Below are 24,996 nucleotides of genomic sequence, written 5' to 3' on the forward strand. Positions count from 1 at the left end.
TAAATTGTTATTGCCTTAAAAATTTTGAATAAAAAAAAATTTCTAATTATAAATTAAATTTTGCAAATATTTAAAGGACCTATAAAGGAAAATTACAAAAAATCAGGGAAAAAATATAGAACAAAAGAAGAATTTAATTTTTAAGTAAATAAATTTTAGAATTTTTTTTTTTATTCCTTTCTTTTGTATAATAAAAAAATAAAAAATTTCCCCGCATATAAATTCCAATTAAAAAAAAAGGAAATTCTTAAATTTGTGATTTTATTTGTGATGTTTAATTTTGTTTTGTTTATTCTTTATTTTTTAACTAAAATCCTTACAAAATATTCGAATATAATTTGAACATTTTCAAAAAAAAAACAAATTTAAATTTAATAAAATTTTTCTAAAATAATTAATCAAGGAATTAAAAACAAGAAAAAAACTTTTCTTTTTTATTTTCTCAAAAAAAAAAAAAATTTAACAAAAAAGGATAACAAAAGGATAATCATTATAAAATATTAAGAATAAATAGAAAAGACGTGTAAGTAAAGTCTATTATTATTTATGCGTACATACAGACATACAACACATACATGTACATAATATATATATATATATATATATTAATAAATACATAGAATGAAATTAAATTAAGAATAATGAAATTTAGATGAAAAGAAAAGAAAATGAAAAGCAAAAAAAATTTTATTTAAATTAGCGAACAAAACAAAATTAAAGAAAAAAATTATAAAAAAATAATTTTTTTTTTCTTTCTTCTTCTCTTCAAAATGGTTTTAGTGGTTTTTTTTTTATCTACAATTTTTTTTTTCTCATTGTTTTTTTTATTTTTTTTTTAAGCCAGTGAATTATTTTTGTTTTACACTTTACTACAAACATTCATATTGGTTCTTTAATAAAATCCCATTAAAAAAAAATGAAGAAGAAGTGGAAACAACTTGAATTTTTTTGTTGTTTCCTCTGTTTTATTAAACTTTAAAATATAAGTAGAAAAATTTTGTGAAAATAAGGACGAAAACTTTCAAGTTGAATTTTATAAGAAAATATTGTTAGAAGAAAATAAAAAAAAACAAATTATAAAAAAGGATATATGATGGACTAAAGGACTAAAGAGAATATTAACCGAAAAAAAAAAGAAATGAAAAAAAGGACTCGAAAAAAAAACACGAGTGTGCAGCATAAATCTTACATCCGTATATATATATATATATTACACGTTGTCATATACAATTTTGTATGTATACATATATGATCAAGTATAGAATAAGGAAATAAATTCAGAATACTGTACATTCTATTCATATCACATATTTACAAAATTAAACATAAATTTTGAGATTTGCCTATATGACGTCAGAAAATTCTGATATTTTGTGATAAGATAGATGAGATCATTACTAAACAAAAAAATAAATAAAATTATTTTAACCAATTTAATTAACTAATATGAATAAAATTTATTATTATTTTAATGAATGAGACTGTAGCTACAAATACCGTTAAAAGCATCCCGACTGTCACAAAATAAAGAGGAAGAAAGCGTAAATGAATTTCGCTAATCCATTTTCTCTTTAGTTGTTTTCCAAAAAAAAAAAAGATTTCGTTCTGTTCTTGTGTCCGACCATTCATGTGTCTCTTTGTTTTCAAACTTCTACATCTTCTTTAAGATAGAAACCTGAAATTCTACACATTAAGACATTTTTATTCTAGAAATCAATTTATTGAGAAAAAAATTTTTCACCCATTTATCGGTTCTCAAAAAAAAAAAATTCGTAAAATGATATTTCCAAAACTGCAAGCTTTTCCTAATTTCTATAAAACCAAGAAGCCAACGGTAATTTTTATATCTTCAAATAATATTTTTCTTAACTAACGCATTTTTCTTAATTAACCATTAAATTTAAGAATTATGCTAACAATTCTTGCAATTAACAATTTTTTGTTCATTCATCCTGAATGTATGCAATATTTTGCATGAATGTATGCTGAATGTATCCTGAATGTATGCAATATAATGAAAGTACTAGTTTAAATAGGCTGTAGATTACTAAAGTAGTAGGGGATTTAATGAATTGCTACTTTTCATACCATTCATTTGGTCCGAATTTATTTTTAACAAATTTCGTGCTGTGTGACATAGTGTTACTCTGTAGGTGCGACACGTATTTCCTGATGTTGAAGCAACGAATATTATTTTGTATATTTCTCTTATTTTGTTTTCGTCCTTTTTATTATCATAGTTTTTTTTAACTTAAATTTTATTCTATACTATTTTTATTTTTGTTTTTGGTTGTTGTTGTTGCAGGCTGCTCTGCTCTGTTTTATTTTTAGAAAAATATTTTTCTATTTATTCTGGTTTTATTGTTGATATTTTATTTTCTTGTTTTTTTTTCGATTTTTTTTTGTTGATTTTTTTTTTTTGTACTTTTAATAGGTTAACACCTTAAAATTCTTATTAATTTTATAATAGGATTTAAATTTAGAACAATAAAATAAAATCGATATTAATTTTTTTTTTGTTCTTGTTTTTTGTTTTGCGAAGGATAAATTTAATTTTTATTTTACTATTATTTTTAATGTTCTATTTTTTTGTTTGTTTCAATATAAAAATGCTATAAAATTTTAAAAATACGATATTGATATTAGAATGTGAGGATATTTAAGAAATTTTCTCGAAATAAATAGAATTTGTGAGAACTATATAATATGGGGGTCCTTGTAGTTTAATTTAGATTAATTTTTTTTATTGATGTGGTTGATTTTTTAAAGGATTATTTAATCTTGAATTATAAACAATCTTGAAAACTATATATTTCCTATAATATTCTTATTTGGATGCTTGTTGTTTATTTCAAACTCAGAAAATACACTAATAATGGTTACTTACGGGCCCACTTAAAACTATCACCATTTATCACCATATTATATATATATGTATGTGTATAATATATGTATAGCCATTTTGTACAATTTGGTTTTTGATCTATTTATAGTTAATAATTCCTCAAATTTATGTTAAAAACTTAAAAAGTAATAATTTTAATTTTTTATCTTCCCTAGTAAATAATTTCAATATTTATAATGAAAATTTTATTTTACAAAATTTTTGCCTTAAAATATCAACATAAATTCCGTATTGTGATAAAATTTATTCTTAAAATCTTTAAAATGTAAAATATATTAAAGAGCTGTGTGCTGGTACATGTATGAAACAAATATATGTACGAACGTTTCTTATGTACACTGAAAACATTGCCACCACATTATTGTTGGAATTAACAAGAATAAGAGGAGGAAACTGAAAAAAAAAAGAATATTAATTTTATAATTAAGTTAAGATTTTTATATTAAATTTTTGTTGTAGATTTATAATATTGTTCTTCCCAAAGACAAATATTCTAACTATAACTTATTTTATGAGCGATATTAGCTCTGGAAACAATATATCTACTACATTAGAGTCCATTTAAAGAAGAATTTTATGAAATTAACAATTTAGATAATTCAAATGCAAGTAGCGTAATATAATATTGGGAAAGGAAATGAAAACTATACCGACTTTACACTGATCCTAAGTCTATAGGCAAAATATGATACAAAACCGTTTACAGCTTGTTATATAACTAGCTGAAGAAGATTTTCCTATGCTCAATGTAATTTGAACATAATATGTATTTTAGCTTGAAAATTTCATCTATTGTCGTTTTATAGTTTAGAACCCTCAGACTTAAGCTTCAAATGTATTAGGTCGAGTGAGATAAGTTTAACTGTTTGAATTTCATATAATATGTACATAATATACTAATTATATACACATATATTTTAATAATTTTTTTTTATATACACGAAGCTCTTATACATTGTATGTTCTAAAAATAAAAATGTTATTATGTAGAAGAAAAAACAGAAAAAGCGAAAAAAGGAAGTGTTAAGGATTTTTTTTGCGTAGATAGTTTTTTTTTTTTTGCTTTCAGTTTTCTTCCTTGTTTATTCTTTGTCTCCTTTTCGCATATGTATATACATACATATATTATATTTTAACATTATTTAGTTTCATAGCAGCTTTCTTTGGGTACAACATTACTTTAACATTTTTTTTTTCTTGTTTTCCCTCTTCTTTTATATTTTACTCTGCAATTGTCATTTATTTCTCGATTTAATTTTTATGATATTTTTTTTTTCTTCGTTATGATGTCCGTATCATTATTTTTTCGCTTTTCTTATTATATATCTATGTGTATAAATTGAAGAAGATGTTAAGTAAAAATATAGCTATAATTATAGTTAGCTTTATACTTAAATGTGGTAGAGATATGAAAATGTTAAGTGTACTTACGTAAATTATTATGGAAAACTATATATAAGAATTTTATTGAAATAATGGTGATGACATAGAATAAAAGCAGCTGTGCTAACTAATTTTCAAATTATGTATATTTTTAAATGAAATTTTTATAAAATTGTAAATGGGCATTTTAGAAAATTTTGATGATATTAAATTTAAGTAGTTAGGAGTGTAATTAAAATTTATTATTTATTAGAAAATTTTTTAATTTTATCAAAACTTAAACATATTTTACATTTAACAGATGTCCGTTCTATATTGGTTACAATTACTGATAGCAATAATTTTTAACAAAAAATTGCATACTTTTAGGGAAAAGAAAGCAGAATATTTTATTTTTATATTTGATACAAAAATTCAATTTTTTTTACGAGTATCATTAAAAACTTTAATCAAATTTTTATATTTCTACGTATTTTGAATTTTAAAATCTTTATAAAAAACTTTTTTTAAATTTTGAATTTGTTTTGAAATTTTTTTTTTTTTGTTTTTTAGAAAATTTTCTTTTATTACGATGATGAAAAGAAGGAGAAAACTTTGAACTTTCAATTTTATATTATGCGAAATTCTATTAAGAAAATTAAATTTTGATGTTGAGATTTACATAAAAACAAAATTTCGATATTATTAAATTAAGTTTAAATGAAATTTGACAAAAAATGAAAAAAAAAAAATAACAAAAATAAGAAAGGATATCGAAAAAAAAGCAGTAACAAAGGAATTAAGGAAAAACAGAAATCCTGTTAAGAATTTATAAGAATTTTATGTTGTTTTATTTCAAGGAGAAATTTTAAAGGATCAATAATTTTATTTTCCATGAATATACATGGAATTTCGAAATTCTGTTTATTATATTTGAATTTAGGGAAAAAAAATTGGTTATTTATTTCGGGTAATACGAAAATTTGAATGCATTCCTGACGTACAAAACGATTATTTTTTAGTATTTTGTGATTATAGCTGTGATTTGAATGAAGATGCTTCATAATATTTTGAAATAAATTCAAATTATATAACAGTTTTAATTTTAATTTTTTTTTTTTTGGTGTACCTGTATTTATTTACAGATTTTAAGTTTATTATATAACAAATATTGGTACGATAACATTTTATAAAAATTGCATACTTTTAGGGTAAACTCTAGGTTTTGTTAAAATCGATTGTAAAAAGGATATATTCGATTAAAATTAATAGTTGTGACATAAATTTTGTCTAGAATGACATTATTATTGTAGTCTTGCAAGAAACGGCGCTAGCAGGGCAGTTATCCTAATTATTATAGTCCTTGCACCAATATTATTGCCTTTAATTTTTTTAACTTTATATAATTATTAGTTTTGTTATCAAAATTTTGTGTTCTTCCTAAAAATTTTCAATATTTATAGAACTAAATCAGGGTATACTCATTAATCTGTATTTGAATCAAATTTTCTTTGTTAAATTTTCTTTATTATGAAATATTACAAAAAAAGCAATTTTTCCCCCTATTATAATTACTTTTAATAAATCATCAAAACTTTTATCATTTCTAGTAAATTTTTTTTCTTCTTTAAATTCTTTTTGTTTTCATAAAATATCAATAAGAATTCATCATTATTCTTAAAAACTTATTAAAAATAATGAAAAACTATAAATAAAGAATTATTGGTATTTGAAAATCTTTCGTCATCATTTTTACATACGTATACTTATTACGTATACCTAGCATAATAAATATCATATTACATATAGTTATACGAATATAAACTGTTATACGTAATTCATTATTATTAATAGAATTTTATCATTATCAATGTAATGATTATTATTATCATCATTATTATTACCATCAAAATAATATTCAATTTTTCGCTTTATTTTTATGTATTTCAAAAAATAAGTAAGAGAAAACAAAAAAAAAAAAGAAATACAACAAAAACGAAAAGAATCAAAATAAGTAAAAAAGAATAAATTAAGAAAATAAATGAAAGAAGAAAAAACAAGAATCAGAAAAAGTGAAAATAATTTTCTAGAAAAATCATTAAAATGACGTCAAACATTTGTAACAACATTTAAGGATATCTATATATGGTATATATATATATATATATATATATATATATATATATATATATATCCATTCTTTATGTACCATAATGATATTTTCAATATTATAGTATAACACTGAGAAAATTTACAGTACAATAACAGAAATAACGACAATATTTTGTGATAAAAATCTTAACAACAACAGAAAATAAAATAAAAATGAAAAGAGACGACAACTATGACTACGACAAGATAATTTAATCGATGATACGAAAACGTTGTTGTTGATAATGATAAAAATGATGATAAATGATAATAGGAACAGTAACAGGAACAAGAATAGCAAAAACAAATATTATTAAAAATGGCAAAAAAAAAAAAAAAATAGAAAGGATAATACTGCATTATAACACAATATACGCATATACAAGGTGTATCAAACTGAAATGCACTGCTTATTGTATTTGCCTATCAATAATTATAATTATCACTATAATTTAATTATTGAGAGGCAGATATCAATGTTTTTATGTAGCTAATTAGTACGTCAATATGATTTCGAAATTTTATATCGTAGACAATGTGATAGTACATCGTAAAACCGGTTAGAACATATGGTTTGGGTCTATGGTAATTTTTTTGTTTTCTGTTTTACAATTTTTGAGGTAGCGAACAGTGCATCTATAATTGAATTGATGAAAGTGTGTGCAATCTATCATCCGCCGATCTTTTGGTCTATATACAAGACATCAAGGAAGATGTAGCTAAAATACATAGTCAGTCTGTAGGTGGTCGGTGTGGGATATTAACCATTTCGAGGGTATCTATTTGGTCATGGATTAACCAAGATTGATATCAAGTATTTAGACATTCCTAAAAGGAACTGGATACCTTAGATGAGCAAATCGGAATCGAATATTCTTTGACGATCGGCGGCAACAGATCAAACTGCACATTTTTTTATTGGGATGTGTCTCACCAACCGCATCAACTAGCCATGTGCGATAAAAATTAATTATTCAGGCTAATTTACGACAATGTGTTGGAAGCTTTAAACTTATTTTCCAATTCCATTATCTGCATATTCTCTAAGAGAAACGAAGAGAGGTAGGGAGCCAAAAAGGAAGAGTTAATAAGAAATTAAGTATAAAATGAACTGTAAAGCAGTTAATGCGTTAATAACAGCAAGAATAACATATAGAAAGTATAGAAAAACATATAGACATTATGTTAAAAAATCCGAATTAATTTTGTTTTGCCAATTTGTACATGTATACCGGCATGCATATAATAAAAATTACAATGAGAAAGTACAGTATGAGTTGATTTGTGTGTACGTACTTAGAAAATAAAATATTTAAAATTGTGTACACACATAAGAGACGCACATAGGATAAAAATTAATTAACACACAGGTGGAAAATATTCCCTTTTTAAAATAATGAAAAAAAAAATTTCAATTGTTTTTGCACTTTTCTTGTTCATCTCACATTTTTCCTTTTTTTTTTTGTGTTTTATTATTAAGGCAGAATTAAGGATCTACAACATGGCTAACATAGATTATGTTACATTCAGATGTTTCGATAAAAATTTAATGAAGTTCTATATTGGTGTGTTTGTGTGTGTGTATATAAAGGATTTTTATATGCCATTACTCTAAATACAAATTTTATGATATTAAAGTTTGTATTTTGTCTTTGTTCTTGCCATTAAACGTTCTGCAATATTTGACCGTGTTTTTTTTTGTACTTTTTTTGCTGTTTTTTTATGTTTCGCTTTTGTTTTATTACCTTACTTTCGTTATGGGTCATTGCAATATTTTCTAAATGTTTTTAATTGGTGTTATTCATACATTATATATAATATGTAGTCTTGTCCGATAAAATTTACATAGTAAAAACGTACATGGGTTAATTTTTCTTTTTTTGTTTAAACATTGTTTTTGACTTTCGAACATTTTGTTTTTTGAAAGTTCTTATATTTTTTAAAATATTTTAATTGTATATTGGATTCATTTGGTTTCAATGCTATTTTATTGTACATGTCGATGTTTTTGTGACAATAAGAGCTGTACAAGCACCTTTGGCTAATTTTCCCCTTGCGACATAATCACCAATAAAAAGTTGGTAAGTTATTAGCCGAGTTTAAGCACAATGCAGAGGGACAATTGTGGCTGTAGGAGCTGTCCGCATTGCTCCAGTTACTCCAATGCACACCAGGGACGCATAGGTGACGATAAACCTAGCAAGGGCCATGTATATCCACAGTGCTACGCTAAGACTAATGTCTCAAATCTTGCTAACAAAACTCCTATACGTCCACAAAGTCGTCGTTGCCCTTTGGATGACTCTGTGTATATGAGTATTCAAGGAGAAGTGAACATGTAGGATTACCTCCAAATACTTAACCGCTCTGGAGTATGCAATTCGCTCACGAAACAGAGTGGCACTTGTTAATCGTTCCATGGTCCTTCGTTTTGCTCGACAAACCAAGGTTGCTCTTGTTGGGATTTATATTTAGCTCCACACCTCTACACCACCTTTCAACAACCCTTAGATTCTGTTGTAGAAGGTCAGAGATCATGTACCTAAATTTGGTCCGAACATTTGTATAATACCTACTATTTGTATAACAATTTTATTTTTAAAATGAAATTGTTGTGTAACTTAAATATATGCCTAAATATGGGTGTGTATAAAATTGAAATTTTAATAAAATGCGTTTCTGTTAGTTTCTATAGTATTTTTGTATTTTTTATTTTTTTCTGTAAAAAAAAAGAGAACATGATTATACTTTTAACATGGAAAGTACTAAAAATTTTTTCGTTGTATTTTCCTAAATTTGGTCGGTTTTTACTCTATTTTTTCAATTCCACGTTAATTTGCGTGTACTTTATTAGTATGAAATTTATTTCTCACGTCTATAGCGCTATACTTATGTATGCATACGTAAGTATATGATAGTAATGTCCAAAAGCCTTTTAGTTTTATAAGTAATAAAAGAAGTTTTTTGGAATTAAAAGGAAATTTTCTTTTTGTAAAGAAGTTCGTGTTGTTGTATTGTATGTAGAACAATTGTGGCTAATGCTTAAAATAAGAGGGAGGCAAGCAGAAAAGAATGCTTGAAAGCTGTCATCTTTTTCATTTGAAACTAAGCGATTTGAATTGATTTTCTCATAATTTTTTAATAGAGTCAAAATTTGAGTTTAAAGAATTCCAAGAGATTTCGAAATATTTGATTAGCGATAATATTGAAAGTTGAAAGAAATAGTGAAGATTTTTTTTTTGCTCAGGTCTTATCTGGCATTCACACATCTTTCATTTAAATTCAATCAAAATTAAATATAGAAGCATGTGCTAGGTATTAAGTAACTATATTTATTTCAGTCTACTTTTCCTAAAATTTAAATTTTAAATTAATTTTATAATTTTAGGTCAATAAATTAGCATCTATACTGCAGATTTTGAAACTTCATTTTTCCATCATAAATTTTTAATTTGGCCAAGAATATAAAATTGCTTTGACAGAGCAATTACACTTATATATTTTTTTTTTTGTATTTTAAATATTCTTTAAAGAAAATTTTTAGAATTTGAATTTCACAAAAAATATTCAATTATAAATGGAAATAGGCTTGAGAGAGAAAGAGAGAAAGAGAAAGGGAGAAAACAAACTGAAAATTATTACCATTTTAATTTTTAAATATAGAAAGAAATAAAAAAGAAAAAATTAAAAATAAAATTTTGTATTTTTTCTACAATTTCGAGGGCATTCATTTTTATTTTCATATACACACATACACAATTACATAATATATAGTTTATTCTTCAAGGAGCCATATTATGACTGTGACTGCAGAAGAAAAATTAGAAAAAAAAAAAAAAATAATAAAGTATGACATATTTTTTTTGTTACTTATTTACAATTCTCGTTACAATTCTTATGATTTTTATCTTAAAAATTATAGTCAGTTTTTTTTATATTTTTTTATTTTTTTTTTTTAGTGTTATGCTACTGCCGCTTTTCTTTTATTTTATTAAAATATTTTAATTTTTGTTTTTATTTCGTGTACATCATCATCGTCCTCATCATCATCATCATTCCACTTCAAAAGAGAGCAAAAAATAATAAAAAAAATAATAAGAGAAAAAATATGAAATAAGAAAATAAAAAAAAGAAAATTTCTTATGTTATCCTTAAAATATTAAAAAATTATGTGTATATATTTACATATATTTTGCATATACTATACATACTGATATACATAATATGCAAGTACATATACTCAAAGGACCATGAGCATTATGGCATACATACGTACACAAAATTAATATGTACACATGTTTGAAACATAAAAAAAAAACAAAAAAAAATATGTCGATGAGAGAAAAAGACAAATAGAATGTAGAAGAAAAAAAAAAAAACATATTTAATTTTTTCATTTTTTCTTTTCTGTTTTTTCATTTTTAAAGAAGGATCCGTATGTAAGATATCCTGTAAATGATATTATCCTGTATTTTTATTAAAAAATTGTTGTTGTTGTTGTTTTTCTCCTCTGTTTTATTTTTAATATTTTATGATTAGTGAATTTTGTATTTTCTTCTTGTTTTTGTTACTCTTCATTTTTATTATAACTTTGAAAATTGTTCTATGCGGCCCTCGTTATAGTTAAAAAAAAAAATGCTTTCTTTGTTGCTTTCTCTCACTTATTTGCTATACTATCGTTGTAATTTGCTGCTTTCTGTCTTGCTGTATAGCACTGCTATTGTTACTACAATCTCGTTGTTGCTGTTGCCGTAATATTGCTTTTGTAATTCTATACTTTTTTTATTTTTATTTTTTTTTATACTACTTGTGTTTGATGTTGATGTTAAGAAATGTACTATAATACTCCATATTTTTTATATTTTGTTTTCGGTTTTTTTTTTTTTTTCATTTTTTGGTTTTTCTTTAATTCCTCTCATTTTTTTGTTGTTGTTGTGCTTTGGATACGTTTTACGTTCAGTATTTCTTTTATTCCTTCAGTAATTTTTTTTTGTGTATGTTTTTTAATAATTAATTGAAAGTTAACAAATAAAGGTGTGTACCTGAGAAGGTATTAAAAAAAAAAAATTAAAAAAAAAATTAAATGAAAATATTATATTTTTTTTTTTATTATTGGAATTTATGTGTTTTCACTAATTTTTATTTGAACATGCACTATACATATATACACACATACAAGCATATTTTCTGAAATTCTGTTGTGTTTGAGAATGTTATATGTTAAGTGTTGCCATACATGTATTTTTTCGAAATTAATAAAAAACAATTCTTTTTAATAAAAATTTAATTTTATAAAAAATTTTTCGTTTTCTTGTTTTTTAATCAAAATTTTAAACGAAAAAAAAAATTTGATACAAAAATTTTTTTTAATCAGAAAATTTTTACTGAAAATTGGGAATACTGAGTTGTGGTATTAAAAGTAATTTACTAAAGTAGAAAAAGTAAATATTTTAATTTTTTTTTTTGGATGTAACGTAAAACTAAAGAACAAAGTGTTGGTGTTTTCCAAAATAAAAGTAGTATGAAACGCATAACTTTACATTTTTATACTTGTATGAAGATTTGTTCGTAGGTCATTATAAATTTACCTTACCCTTTGTAACGCTAAGAAATAATGATCTGACATATAGATATAAGAGTATGTTTTTGATCACTGTGGAATTCTGAGTTAATTTAATCATGTCTGACCGTATGTCTGTCAGTCTCAACGATAACTCAAAAACTAATTGAGGACAAATAACTCTCACAAATAATTTGTTATAGTAAATGGCTTGAATCCTAATTAAGTTGGATGTGACCGAAGCAGTGATTTGGGTAGTTGTACTACAATTTCAAAAGTTATTTGTTATCTCAGAAATTTTTGAAGCTATAATATCCAAATTTCGTATAAACAAAAATATTATTGGCGCTGTTGCGTGTGATAAAAGTTGTTGAAATTTCTTGATTCCTTGCGGTAGTTGCCATACAACTTTAATACTTAAGTGATCATATCTATTGAAGAAACTATTGAAATTACAGTATTCAAATTTTGCATAATTTAATAAAGCAATACGGCAGTTATAGTTTCCATATGTTCGAAGGGCATTATAAATTCGCCTTTTGATCAGCTCATTATCATGTTTTTGAAAATTTTCCGTGTTTATATTGCAGTTAAGAAATTATTAAGAGTTTTTGTTTCAGTTTTTAATGGCTTTGTATTTTAATAGCTCCATTATTAGGTTAATTACAAGAAACATTATCAAAAATACTAATAATTTCGTCTTGAAGAGATTTCATTACTCTCCTGTGTTTATTTCTTAATTATCTATTGCGAAATTTTTCCTCATAAATTCTTATAAAATATTTAAAACTTCAATATTTAAATCATAGTAATTAAGTATTAAAAATTAAAATCTGGTACAGTGTTTTTAGAAAATGTTAGATCACTATGGTACGAGCTCATTTGAAATTGATTTTTCTATAACAATATGGTAACACTTATTTTCATACACATATAAGTATACATAGTAAATTTTTTATGTTCAAATACAATGGCATATACATATAATATTTAAGTATTTAATTTTTCTTTAATTAGAACACTAATAGACAGTAATAATTTAACATTGTTACGGTTGGTATATCACGAGAAAATATTTTGCTGATATTATACCCCATAATATATAAACCAGAGGTGTGTATATTAGCATATACATGTATGTATATATATACGTGGTATTATTATAATATATTTTTAGTAATTATCCTTTTTGATTATGTTATAATACAATATGTTAAAGTTTAATATTTCTAACTATTTGACATTTAATTGTTAATAATTTATTATTATACTTAATGTTGGTTTGTGTGTGGTACATCATACATGTGTAGTTTTTTAATATTAAAACTTAATTAAGTGGTAATTTTTTAATGACATTACATACATTACATATATATACAATTTTTCTTTCTTATATAAAAGATGAAATGTGATGTGTTTTTTTTCTTAATTATTCTATTTATTTACATTTTTTACACATTGTATTTAAAAATATTTTAATTACTTTTGTGTTATTCTAAAAATAAAAAAAAACGTATAAGAAATATGAGTGCAAAATTAAATATATTTTTTTTTTTGAAGAGTAAATCACAATAGAATGTTGGGTTAAATTTTACAACTTTGCTTTAAAAAATATATACAGTTACATGTATGTATAATTGTATATATATATAGAGTAATTATCCTTTTAGGTTAAAAGCAATTCTTTAAATTATATTTTTTCTACATAATATTTTTTAATTGTAGAAAGGATACAAGGTGGAAAGGCGCACAAAAAAAAAAGGTTAAATAAATATTTTCACCCATTTTATTTAACAAAATAATTTCATGTTTTTCAAGTTAATTTAAATATTTGCTTTGTATTTAAATTTTGATTGTTAATTATTCTTAAACATACCATATTTTTTACGGGTTTGAATAATTAACTTTATTAAATTGTAGAATTTAGAAAAATAATTTTAAATTGAAATTTAAAATATTTCAACTTCTACGTTTTTGGCCAAACTACTATATTAGGTCTCGGTATATACTGTCAGTGCTTATTTATAGTTTATTCATAGTTAAGTGAAATTTGTAAGCTAAAACATAATTCTTTTGTAATAATTTTTTATAATTTCTGTTTCAGATCCTCATATTTCAGAAAAAAATAATCAATTATTACAAATAGTTTTTATTTTGTTATTGATTAAAAATTGTTCTTCTTTTTGTCTCCATGACATATCAGGAAGAATTCCTTTCTAATTTTCAACTCCTTTACCTTAAGGTTTTAAGTCTCTAGGAATACTTCGATTTTTCATTTGATCAAAATTATATTTTATAAAATTTGCTTCCGTTTTCCCTCATCTTTTAATTATTGTTCTAATACATTACTAAGATTCTTAACTGTCACTCATTTTATATAATCCTTCATTATATTTCCATACGGGTTAACGTTATATCAAATTTTCCTATACATTTTTCTACATTTTCTTTTTTTTTCCAAGAATTTTTGATTCAAATGTCGACTTTCTTTCTTCTCTTAAAAATTAAAAAAAAATTAGCAAAAAAATTTTCCCCTAAAAATATGCAATATTTTATGATTATATTTACATATAAATTGTAAACTTTCAATTGTACAAATATAAGCAAGTCCTTTATTATCTTTTAAAAAAAGAGTAAAATTTTTAAAACTTATAATATAAATTGATGTTATCCTTTTTAATATCCTTTTCTAACATTAAACTTAAAATAATTTTATTTTTTTTTTTCGAAATATTTTGTCAAATTCATGATTTTCTTTTTTAAACCTAAAAGAAGAAATAAAGAATAACTTTCAAGGAAAAAAAATAATATTTAGTTAATGAAATTGAAATTCAAAACATTTTACGATAAATAGGTCAGGCGAATACAAAAACAATAAAAATAATAAATAAATAAATTTATGATTTCTTTATTCTCTTTTTAAAATTAAAACAAAGAAGAGAACAATATACAATCATATAAGTAAAATTGTAATATGCCCGTAATACATTTCATATATGTATATGAGTGTGTATATATGTGTACTTGATTATAAATACGTACATATAATGTATATATATCTTATATATATGTGTGTATAATTGTAATGTAGATAAAAATTTTAATTTACAAACAAATGAAAACGATTGCCTTTTATCTTATGAAAAATCATTTATTTGGTGACGTATAAACTTTTATATATTTTTTATTTTGCAAAATGGATGACAATTATATATATGTATATATTTAAGTATATATAAATATCTTATATTTTTGAGCATACATACATACATATGCACATATATTTATTCTTTAATAATTAATATAAATAAAATCTTAAAATTTATTTTCCTTTTTTTTTGAAATTTTATATATACAAATAAAAGATATATATATATATATAATGCATATATATATATACATGATATTGAAACATACTTATGTATATTTATACATACATCCTGAGAAAGATAAATACTTATGAACTTGTTCTATTTTTATATACGTACATATATTTACATCTTTTTGTTATGTATATATATCGCACCCCTATTGCGAGGATATACATTAATTTAGAAAAAAATTTGGCATCGAAATCGAAATGTACAAAATTATATTTCTTATTCATACTATAAACTTAAGAATTTTAAAACCTAATTAAATGTGTATATTGGGATATGGAGTCAGTTGAATTTGTAGTTTAAATTTTTTGGACACTCCATATATATCTTAATAATTAAAAATTTGAAGATTTTAAAGAATGGTAGAATTTTGTTTTGGGGGGTGCGTAATGTGTATACTCTCCTAAGTACAATTTTTTGTAAATTTATAGACTAATATACTTTCATTTATATTGTATTTTTAATAATACAGTAGAACATCCTAAGAGCTATAGTCAAAAAAAAAAATTTCCAAATACAACTTTTCGAATCACTGCTGCAATATCTTTGTTCCAAGTATATAAAACTGGAGATATTCGCAATTCTAAATTGCATATTAATTTCTCTAGCACCGAAAAGACCTTGTCTAAAAACAATTGTAACTGTCTGATAACAATAGTATCAGACAGTTGAAAGGGATATGTGTCATGGTCTCATAACGTTTCCCAAAGAATCTGCACAAGAGGTAGTCCGATTTTACTAGCTAGTACTGGTGATATTTTATTGCATAGTGCCACGTAACGTAATATTATGAATCCGGTTTCTATCCATCCTCAACTATTTTGAGATAAATCTTCACGAGCATTGTTAAAGAAACGCTTTTTCACGATGGTAGTCCACCATGACTCAAGCAGGCAGGTGAACCAGGTTCCTACAGCATTAAGAAGCGTCCTGCAGAAGGGCAACGGAACAAACGACAGTCCCAAACCCTTTTTGCGTCAGCTATACGCAACCCAAAATATATACATTCGGATAAATAAATAAAATACCAAATATATTAAAGGAATTCCCTAATATATTATTGAAATTTCACAGATTTTTAAAAAATTTATTTGTCCTTATTTTATCTAGCAAAATTGCGGTGCCAATGAGTGCCATTAACTATTGCCATTATTTAAAATTTTTTTTTTTTTAATTATAATATGACTGAAATTGAAAGTTACATTAAAACGAATTTCACTGTTATACACATATACATATACATACATACGTACGAGTATAAGGAAATAAATAAATAAATAATTGTTTGCAGAGAAAATCTTGTTATTTTTCTTTTATTATTGTTTTTCATTAATCTTCATATGTTGACAATGATTCATGATTGCTCATAAAATAATGTTTTCATTTGTTAAATATTATTATATACGAATGTATACATATTTATATATATATATATTTTATGTACATATGTATAAATAATACATAGTTTACCTTCAAATTTATACTTTCTTGTATTTATATTTATTCTTTGTAATATGTGCATATTTTATATTTAATTCATTTTATAAATATTTAGATAATGTCTTTTTTTTTCCTTTCATATTTTTTTCAAATTAAACATTAAGAAAATAAAAGTGAAAGTTCTTTTTTTAATGAAAACATTTTCATTATTTTAAAAATAATTAATTATATATATTTTGATATTTTATATAAATTTTGTTATTAAGGATTTTTGTCCTTATAAAGATGGTTTTAATTTGCTGGTATTTATTTATTTGTATGAATGATTATTTTAAGTACTCGTAAGTATAAGGATTAAAATAGTTTAATCAATAGAATTTAAAAGAAAATTTTACAGCATATTGGAAAATACTCTTAAGGGCACTTGCTATTATCCTGAATTTATATTAGAGTAAATTTTCTGAGAAATCACAAAAATATTTGTTTATTTGTAAAGTATTACTTCGGGGTTATATATGAAAATATTGCCATTTCAATTATATCCGAAAGATAATTTGAAATATTTCATAAAAATTCAAAAATTTTATTAATATTTTAAATGTTAATTCAAAAATTTCTAATTATTTACATACATGCTGATATTTTTACATATACTACATATTTTCTACTTTGATCTTTTCCTAAATAATAATTAATTAAAACATTTGTGTTTTCCATAAATATTTTTCTAACAATAAAAATTATGTAGGACTCAACACAACTTATATTTTATCTGTACACATTCACTTATAGTTTATACTCGTATATGCTTTTGATGTCTTTTGTCATTTAAGTATAGGCATGCACATAAGTATATTAGATGTTTTGACATAACACATATCCACTTGAATATTTAAAAAAAAAAAAAAAAAAATGTATACACACATATTTTTTTATTTGATCTAAGTATATGATTGAATCATCTTGTTACAATTAGATCAAGGAGTAAGTCGACAAAATACTGTATAGAATTAAAAATAAAAGAATAATATGAAGAAATAAGTAGTTGTGCTATTGTATACCTTATTATCAAAATAATCATGTTTATTATAATTGAAATTTACATTTTATATAGATCTACTTATAATTATGTAAGTATCCTTAAAATCCTTTTAAGGATTATGTTACATATTCTCACTTTATATTAACCCTAAATAATCTTCTTGAAATAAAAAAAATTTTTTTTTTAAATAATTTTTTTCTTAATTATCAATAAACAAATCCTTACAATACAAACAATTATGTGTGTGTGTGTATTTATGTGTATGCAAAAAAATCATATTAAATAATAGGCTTCTTTTATTTCTTATAATTCATTACATTTTTTTTGTATACACACTTATACTTATATATAAATAATACTTGAAATTGGGAACAGAACAAATATTAAAACTCGAACGGAAACTTTAACCTAAATATTTTACAAAATAAAAAGTGTTAACACAAATTGATTTATAATCTATGTAGTATAACAGTTATAATACTAAAAATAAACTTAATTTAAGAAAATAGTAAATTAGAAACTTATTTTTTTTTTGTTGTTGTTAATAAAGGTAATATTTTCCCTTTTAACCCATTTAATTTTAATATCTACATAGATCTACACCTAGATATTTTAATTTAATTATTAAAAAATATATATTTATAGAAATATGAAAAAAATATGATGAATTTGAGGAAAAAAGTTAAAGAAATCATTTTCAGAATCGATTTCAAAAAATATACAAAATGAAAAGATTTTCTTTTTGGTTGTACGTCAATTATATTGCCGGAAGAAAAATGTTTTAAGGTAGATTAAAATTCGAAGAAATTTTATTAATTTTGATAAAAAAAAAAAATTAATATTTAATCTTTCATATTTGTTTTTTAGCACATTTCAAAAAATTGCCAAGAAAAGAGAAATGTGCTTATTATTTTTAATTTTGTTGCCGTGTTGCCGTTTGTTTTATTTAAAAATAATAAGCTCTACATCTCTAAAATATTTTACATGTTCTTAACTTTTCTCATGTTCGACTCTGGCAAGGAATAGTAGGAAATGTATTGAGTCATTATTATTTTGACTGCCTACATACATGGTGAATGTAAATAAGAAGAATCTTTAGGAAAATACCGTGCTAATTCTTGTGAGGGCGGAATTTGTGGATTGAATTGTGGATACGGTGAGGGATTTTGTGTATTCAGTGATATCATAACTACAGTCGCGTTAATCTAACCTAATCTAACCTAAAATAGAAAATTTGATTTGTTTTTACATTTCCCCCTAAAAGTATGCAATAAAACGAAATTTTAATATATTAAGAGAATAATCAAATTGGAATATCATTTTTAAAAACCGAATAGTTTTAAATATATTTTAGTGAAATGTGTTGCTTTATGAGCCACTCGTTTAATTTAATTATTACTTATTATATTTTTGTTGAATGTTACATTGTGTAAAAATTATTGTTTTCTCTTGAATCAAATTAAGATTTTAACAATATTTCAAAATATATGTATGTATGTATGTATTAGTAAAATTTACAAAATGAATAATTGAAATCATTTTGTTAAAGAAGAAAAGAGAAAATCTTAAAATCCTTAAATATTACCTTAAGCATAATAATTTATTTTTAGCTTATAAGTATACAATATTTGCGATATGTAAGTATATAATATTTACTTACATAAATAAAGTTGTATAAGCAAATATATAAATATTATTTTAAAAATATTAATTTCTGATTTATTTTAAAATTTGAAAAAAAGTTTTGATTTCTTTGATTGTATTATTCGATTCAATGCCACCCGAAATAAAAATTGAATAATTTTGTGAAATCATTCAAAAATTAATTAATTTTACATTATTTGTAAAAGGATTTTAAATATATATGGCAAGAATGTAATTGAATTCCAAAATTATCATCACATATGAGAATAATTGAGTTCATATAAATACATACATACATACAAAATTACAATTATTTCGATTTCCAAAAATATTCATTATTATATTTTCATATTAATAAAATTCATACTAAAATTAATTATAATATTTAAAATTTAGGGTAAAGAAAAAAATTTGCATTAATTTAAATAATATTTTCTTATTCATATCTACATTCACATTCATTATACATTATGTGACCTATATTAAATATAGGTCAAATATAACATTATATGAAGAATATTAAATGGATAAAATAACAAAAATTTTAATATACACCATTAAAATTTATATAAATATTTTAAATATAAGGTGTTATATATTATAATTATATTATAAAATGGAAAAACTATATGAAGTTTTCAAAATTCCATAGATGGAAGGCTTATACTATGTACCTTTATTTTATGGTTTTTATTAAAATAGGCTAAACATTATTGCCAGGATATTTTTAAAGCTATTCAATTTTATTTTTAATGTAAATCCAATGCAGTAGTATTAAATTTTAATCATTTCGGTAGATTTAGTTTAAAAACTGTTATACAATATTATTTGTAACAAAAACCTGTTTCTGCCTGATTCAAAAACTTTTTTATGTAAATTTAACCGAACAATTCTTTTTTAAGTAAAAATTTCAAGTGAATGCCAATTAATTAATTTAATTTTTGTGGGTAATTTTATAAAAAAGTTCATTTTTTTCAAATCCTTTATATTGCCCTCAATTTTGTAAAGAACCTTATTGTTTTTTTTTGACAATTACTTTTTTTTTTTAAAAGTCTTTATAATTTAAATTTTTTTTTTTGGCAATGATAAACGTGCAATTTAAAAAAAAAACATTTTGTTCTAATTTTTTTTTTTGTTTTTTATAATAAAAATTCTAAAATTCTTGGATTCTTGTTCATGAAATTATTATCAAATTTAAATCAAGGTTTTTCTATGGTTTCCATTTCGGTTTTTCTGTTTTTTCTTTTTTCTGTGTTAAAATATTTATCGTTTTTATAAATGTTTTTTTTTCGTTTTGGGTACGTGTATATGTAAATGCTCATAGGCATTTTATGAAAAACAAGGACATTTTTCCAATAAAATATAATTCTGTGACCTTTTTGGTATGCCAAATAAAATTATCTTACCTACATGTATATATATATATATATATATATGTATATTATAATGCATGTATATATAATATATTGAAATTATATATAAAGAAAATATGCATAATATTTGTGTAATGTTTGATTTTTTTTTTTCAAAAATAAAAAATTGAATTTTTAATGGGCTCTAAAAATATCGAAATACAACAAACATGACACCTTCAATGACATTTTCCTTATTTTTTTTTTTTGTGTGTTTTTTTATACGTAAAATATAAAATTATTCGCATAAATAGAAATTACAATATTTATATTGTAAATAAATTGAAATTTCGTTTAGAATAATTTTGTATGATAAAATGAAAAATTATTATTGACCCAATTTCGAGATCATTCGGGTTTAATAAATGTTGTAATTATATGAAATTCATATATGCATTCATTCAAAAATGTATGAAAGTTAATGTATGATCATATAATGTATGATCATACAATGTTTGATCATACAATGTTTGATCATACAATGTTCGATTTATGTTCATACATGTATGGAATTTTTTATTAATTCAGTCTAAATTAATTTTAAATCTCAAATAATTATAAAATAGTATTAGAAATCCTTAAAAATTCTAGCAGTATATATACTAGTAATTCTAGCAAATTCACAGGGACGGAGAAATTATTTAAATATTGTTGAAGTTATGAAATAATTTTGATAGTCATTATATTTCTGTGATATAAATTTTAAGATCATATTCAGGGATAGGCATTCATTTCTCGTTCACAGTTGTTATACTTTCTGTTCCAAATTACGATTTGTTCAAACAAAATCGTTCGATATCGAACTTGAAATAGAAATAATTTCAAATATTTTTGTTCGAGATTTCAAAAAAAAAAAAAATCAATATATTTTAAGTATATTATAAATCAATTTATTTAATTTTTTTTTCGTTCAATTTAATGAATTACAAATAATTTTGTTTCACCAATTTTATAAATGTATACGTCATTATTTACGATTCATTAAAACTGATATCCTTACAGAATATTGCCTTGAAAAAAAAAGCACCAACAAACAGACTGATTCTGTTCCTTTTTCTCATCAATTGAAAAAAAATATAATATTGAATGTATTGAAAGAATATCGGAAAAATAAAAGGTAGAATACCATATGCAAAAAGGTGAAATTAAGTTGAAACGGCAAAGTTGAATTTTCCTTTTATGCTATTTTTATATGCTTTTAAATTTAAAATTTTATAATATTACAAATAAATTTATATAAATGTATGGATATACATATTATATGTTGGTATGTGCATTTGTGTATAATATGTGAACAAGGATAATAGAATAATTAAAAATTCATTTGAAGGTTAAAATACTTGCACATATTATTAAAAATGTAATAAAAAATACAGGTGAGGTGAGCTATTCTAAGAGATGATGCGATAGCATCTTTAAATGTTTTTTTTTTGTCAAGGTTTCTTAAGATATTTATACAAGCAACTTTCGTTTTTTCTTTCTTTCTCTCTCTCTCTCTTATTTCTTCTTATATTTTTATGCCATATGTAAAATTTCATCACAGAATGTGTGTATATTTTAATTCAAATTGAAAAAAAAAAAATAATTTTTAAGTTTTTAGAAAATATTTGTTATTTAAGTTTTGTGTTTATTTGGAACATATTGTATATTATGTAAATGAATACATAATGCATGTATATATAGATTTGTGTTAATAAAGTCTTTATATGACGTATGACGTAAAAAATGTGTGTATATAACAAGGATCAATAATTTTGCTTTTAACAAAAAAAAACCTTCTCTTCTTTATCATAAAAAAAAATTCGTTTATTGAACATTTTTTTTTTCATTTTATTTTACCTTTGTGGTATTAAAAGAGAAGAAAAAAAAAGTCCTGAAAGGCTTTTAGACCCTTAGGGATAGAAAAAGGAAAATGTATATTTATATATTATTGGAAAATTTTAAGCTCATTCTATGTATATATATGTATAATGGACTAAAATATTAAAGGTTCACAAATCAGAATAAGTTTTTTTTAATCTTATACTACATAAATTTGTGTATGCATATATACAGTTGCATAAATGAATTGCACGGACAAAATAAATAAAGAATTTCAAAAGTTCATTTTTAAAATTGCAATTTTGCAAAACAAAAATATTGTCAATTTTGAAAAAGGTTGCTTTGAGTAAAATTTATATTTTCACTGCCAGGTCAGTCAAGAAGACCTGATATGTTACTGCGTCAACAATGGCAACAAAGAAAATAATTAAAATTGTTCCCGCTACCGCAACAATTTTTTTTTGTAGTTGGCGACATCGTACGGTGAAAAAAATTAATAAGTACCAACAGGTATTTGAAAATTAGAAAAGTCCCATTCCAGCGTTAAAATTTTTTCTTGCTTTGACTATAATGACTGTCAGTCTCTTAAAAAAATAAAAATATATTCCAAGAGTGATTGGCAAGGCAATTTTTGAATAACTCTGTGTCAGGTCGATGTGTCTGTCATAACAATTTTGTTGTTTGTAGTCATGTATTTTTGACTGACAAAAAGCTATTCAAAAAAGGCTTAAAAATGTCGTGGCAGTGAAAGTGATTTAAAATTTTTATTTCGAAGTTTTTGAAAATTTTTAAAAGAAGTTGCATTTTATTTACACTTTTTTCCCCGTAATTCCCCGTAATTTCGAATTTACAATAAAATAGAACAAATATTAAATTTCGATTTAGGCCGTTTTTGTTTTTAACCACAAAATTTTATATTTAATTTTACAACTTGTTTTTTTTTTTTTTTACGTAGGAAGTTTTAAATCTTGTCTCTGTGGAGTAATCTTGTCTATTAGCATGTATTAGACTTGATTAGTGTAGGTTAAACCGCAACTATAATTTATAAATAAGTAAAATATATTTTAAGAATACACGAGAAACCATTTTTTATAATGTTATTGAAATTCTACACCTATATAACAAATTTATAGATTTTTTTTTTAAATACATTTGTTCTATTTTTTAAAGGGGTAACCTTTGTTATTTTGTACGTAATCTATATTATTTGTTTAGACAGATATGTATTTTATCGTAAATATTTTAGAGGATTTATGGTATATAAGAAAAAAAAGTGTATTATTTTTTTAAGGATTAAGGGTTATTTTTAAACTTACATGGATCTTTATCGATTTTTTACATAAATATTTGAATTTTTATTCTTACAAAAATTCATTCGCCACAGTTATCTTAAATTATAAATTTAATTATTGTAAAAAAAATATTTTTGTTTTTTGGAATTTCGAATATGTTCTCTTAATGTACAGCCTTTATATTATACACCCATAATTTATTTTAAAATAAATATTTTTAAAATTTAAAAATAAATTCGTAATAAATTTCTTTACATACCTGCCTACATGTCCAGGAAATTTTTACAATTTAACAAAATGAATTTCAAATTTTATTCAAAATGTCTCTGATACCGGATTCGACGTCAGTTCTCCAAAGCACGTTAAAATAATATTATTCAAATTATTGTGAATGAAACTATAACCTTTCAAAACGAAATTATAATAGGGCTTAGTCTGATTATCGAATCACTAAGTGATAGTGATAATATTATCGTAAAAGGTTCAATATTATTATTTTAAACACAAACCAATTCATACAAATGATTCTTGTCTATAATAAGATTTTTGGAACGTTTACGATAAATATCGCTTCCCCAATATATAGCATTATCGTAAATATATGTAATATTCTTGGGTTGTAAAATTGTCGTTTACAAAAATAAAAATTGAGCAGTTGTTGTTCCAGACATTTCAAAACTAATTCTTTAAAAAAATTAAAAATTTTATTTTGAAATCAAAATTATAGCCTTTCAAATCAATTTATACTTCAATTTCAAATTTATAATAAAAAATATTTTGTCAAATATTTTACATATTAATTTTTCCATTTTATTTTGAATATTTTCAGAAGCCACCAAAACCATTTTCAACTGAATCAAGTAGCAGTGTCAGTCCAATTACTAATCATAGTATCAGCAGTAGTGGAAGCAGTAATTCATTAAAAGATGAAATTTATATAGATGATGAAGGTATAGAAGGTTCTGGTGGACGTGGAGAGGTATATGC

The 24,996-nt window shown here is 23.0% G+C and overlaps 1 protein-coding gene across 4 annotated transcripts in view; it reads left to right on the forward strand.

Moving 5' to 3' along the window:
* Positions 1-24,996, forward strand: part of LOC129612286 (syndecan) — a 151,980-nt gene that overhangs the window by 119,169 nt on the left and 7,815 nt on the right. For all 4 annotated transcript variants that reach the window (XM_055525842.1, XM_055525843.1, XM_055525844.1 and 1 more), the window contains exon 3: positions 24,839-24,988. In XM_055525842.1, the coding sequence (XP_055381817.1) occupies positions 24,839-24,988 (150 nt within the window). The remainder of the gene's footprint in view (positions 1-24,838; positions 24,989-24,996) is intronic.

This window comes from Condylostylus longicornis, unplaced genomic scaffold (genome assembly GCF_029603195.1).
Source record: "Condylostylus longicornis isolate FDR11 unplaced genomic scaffold, ASM2960319v2 ptg000064l, whole genome shotgun sequence".
NCBI lineage: Eukaryota > Metazoa > Arthropoda > Insecta > Diptera > Dolichopodidae > Condylostylus > Condylostylus longicornis.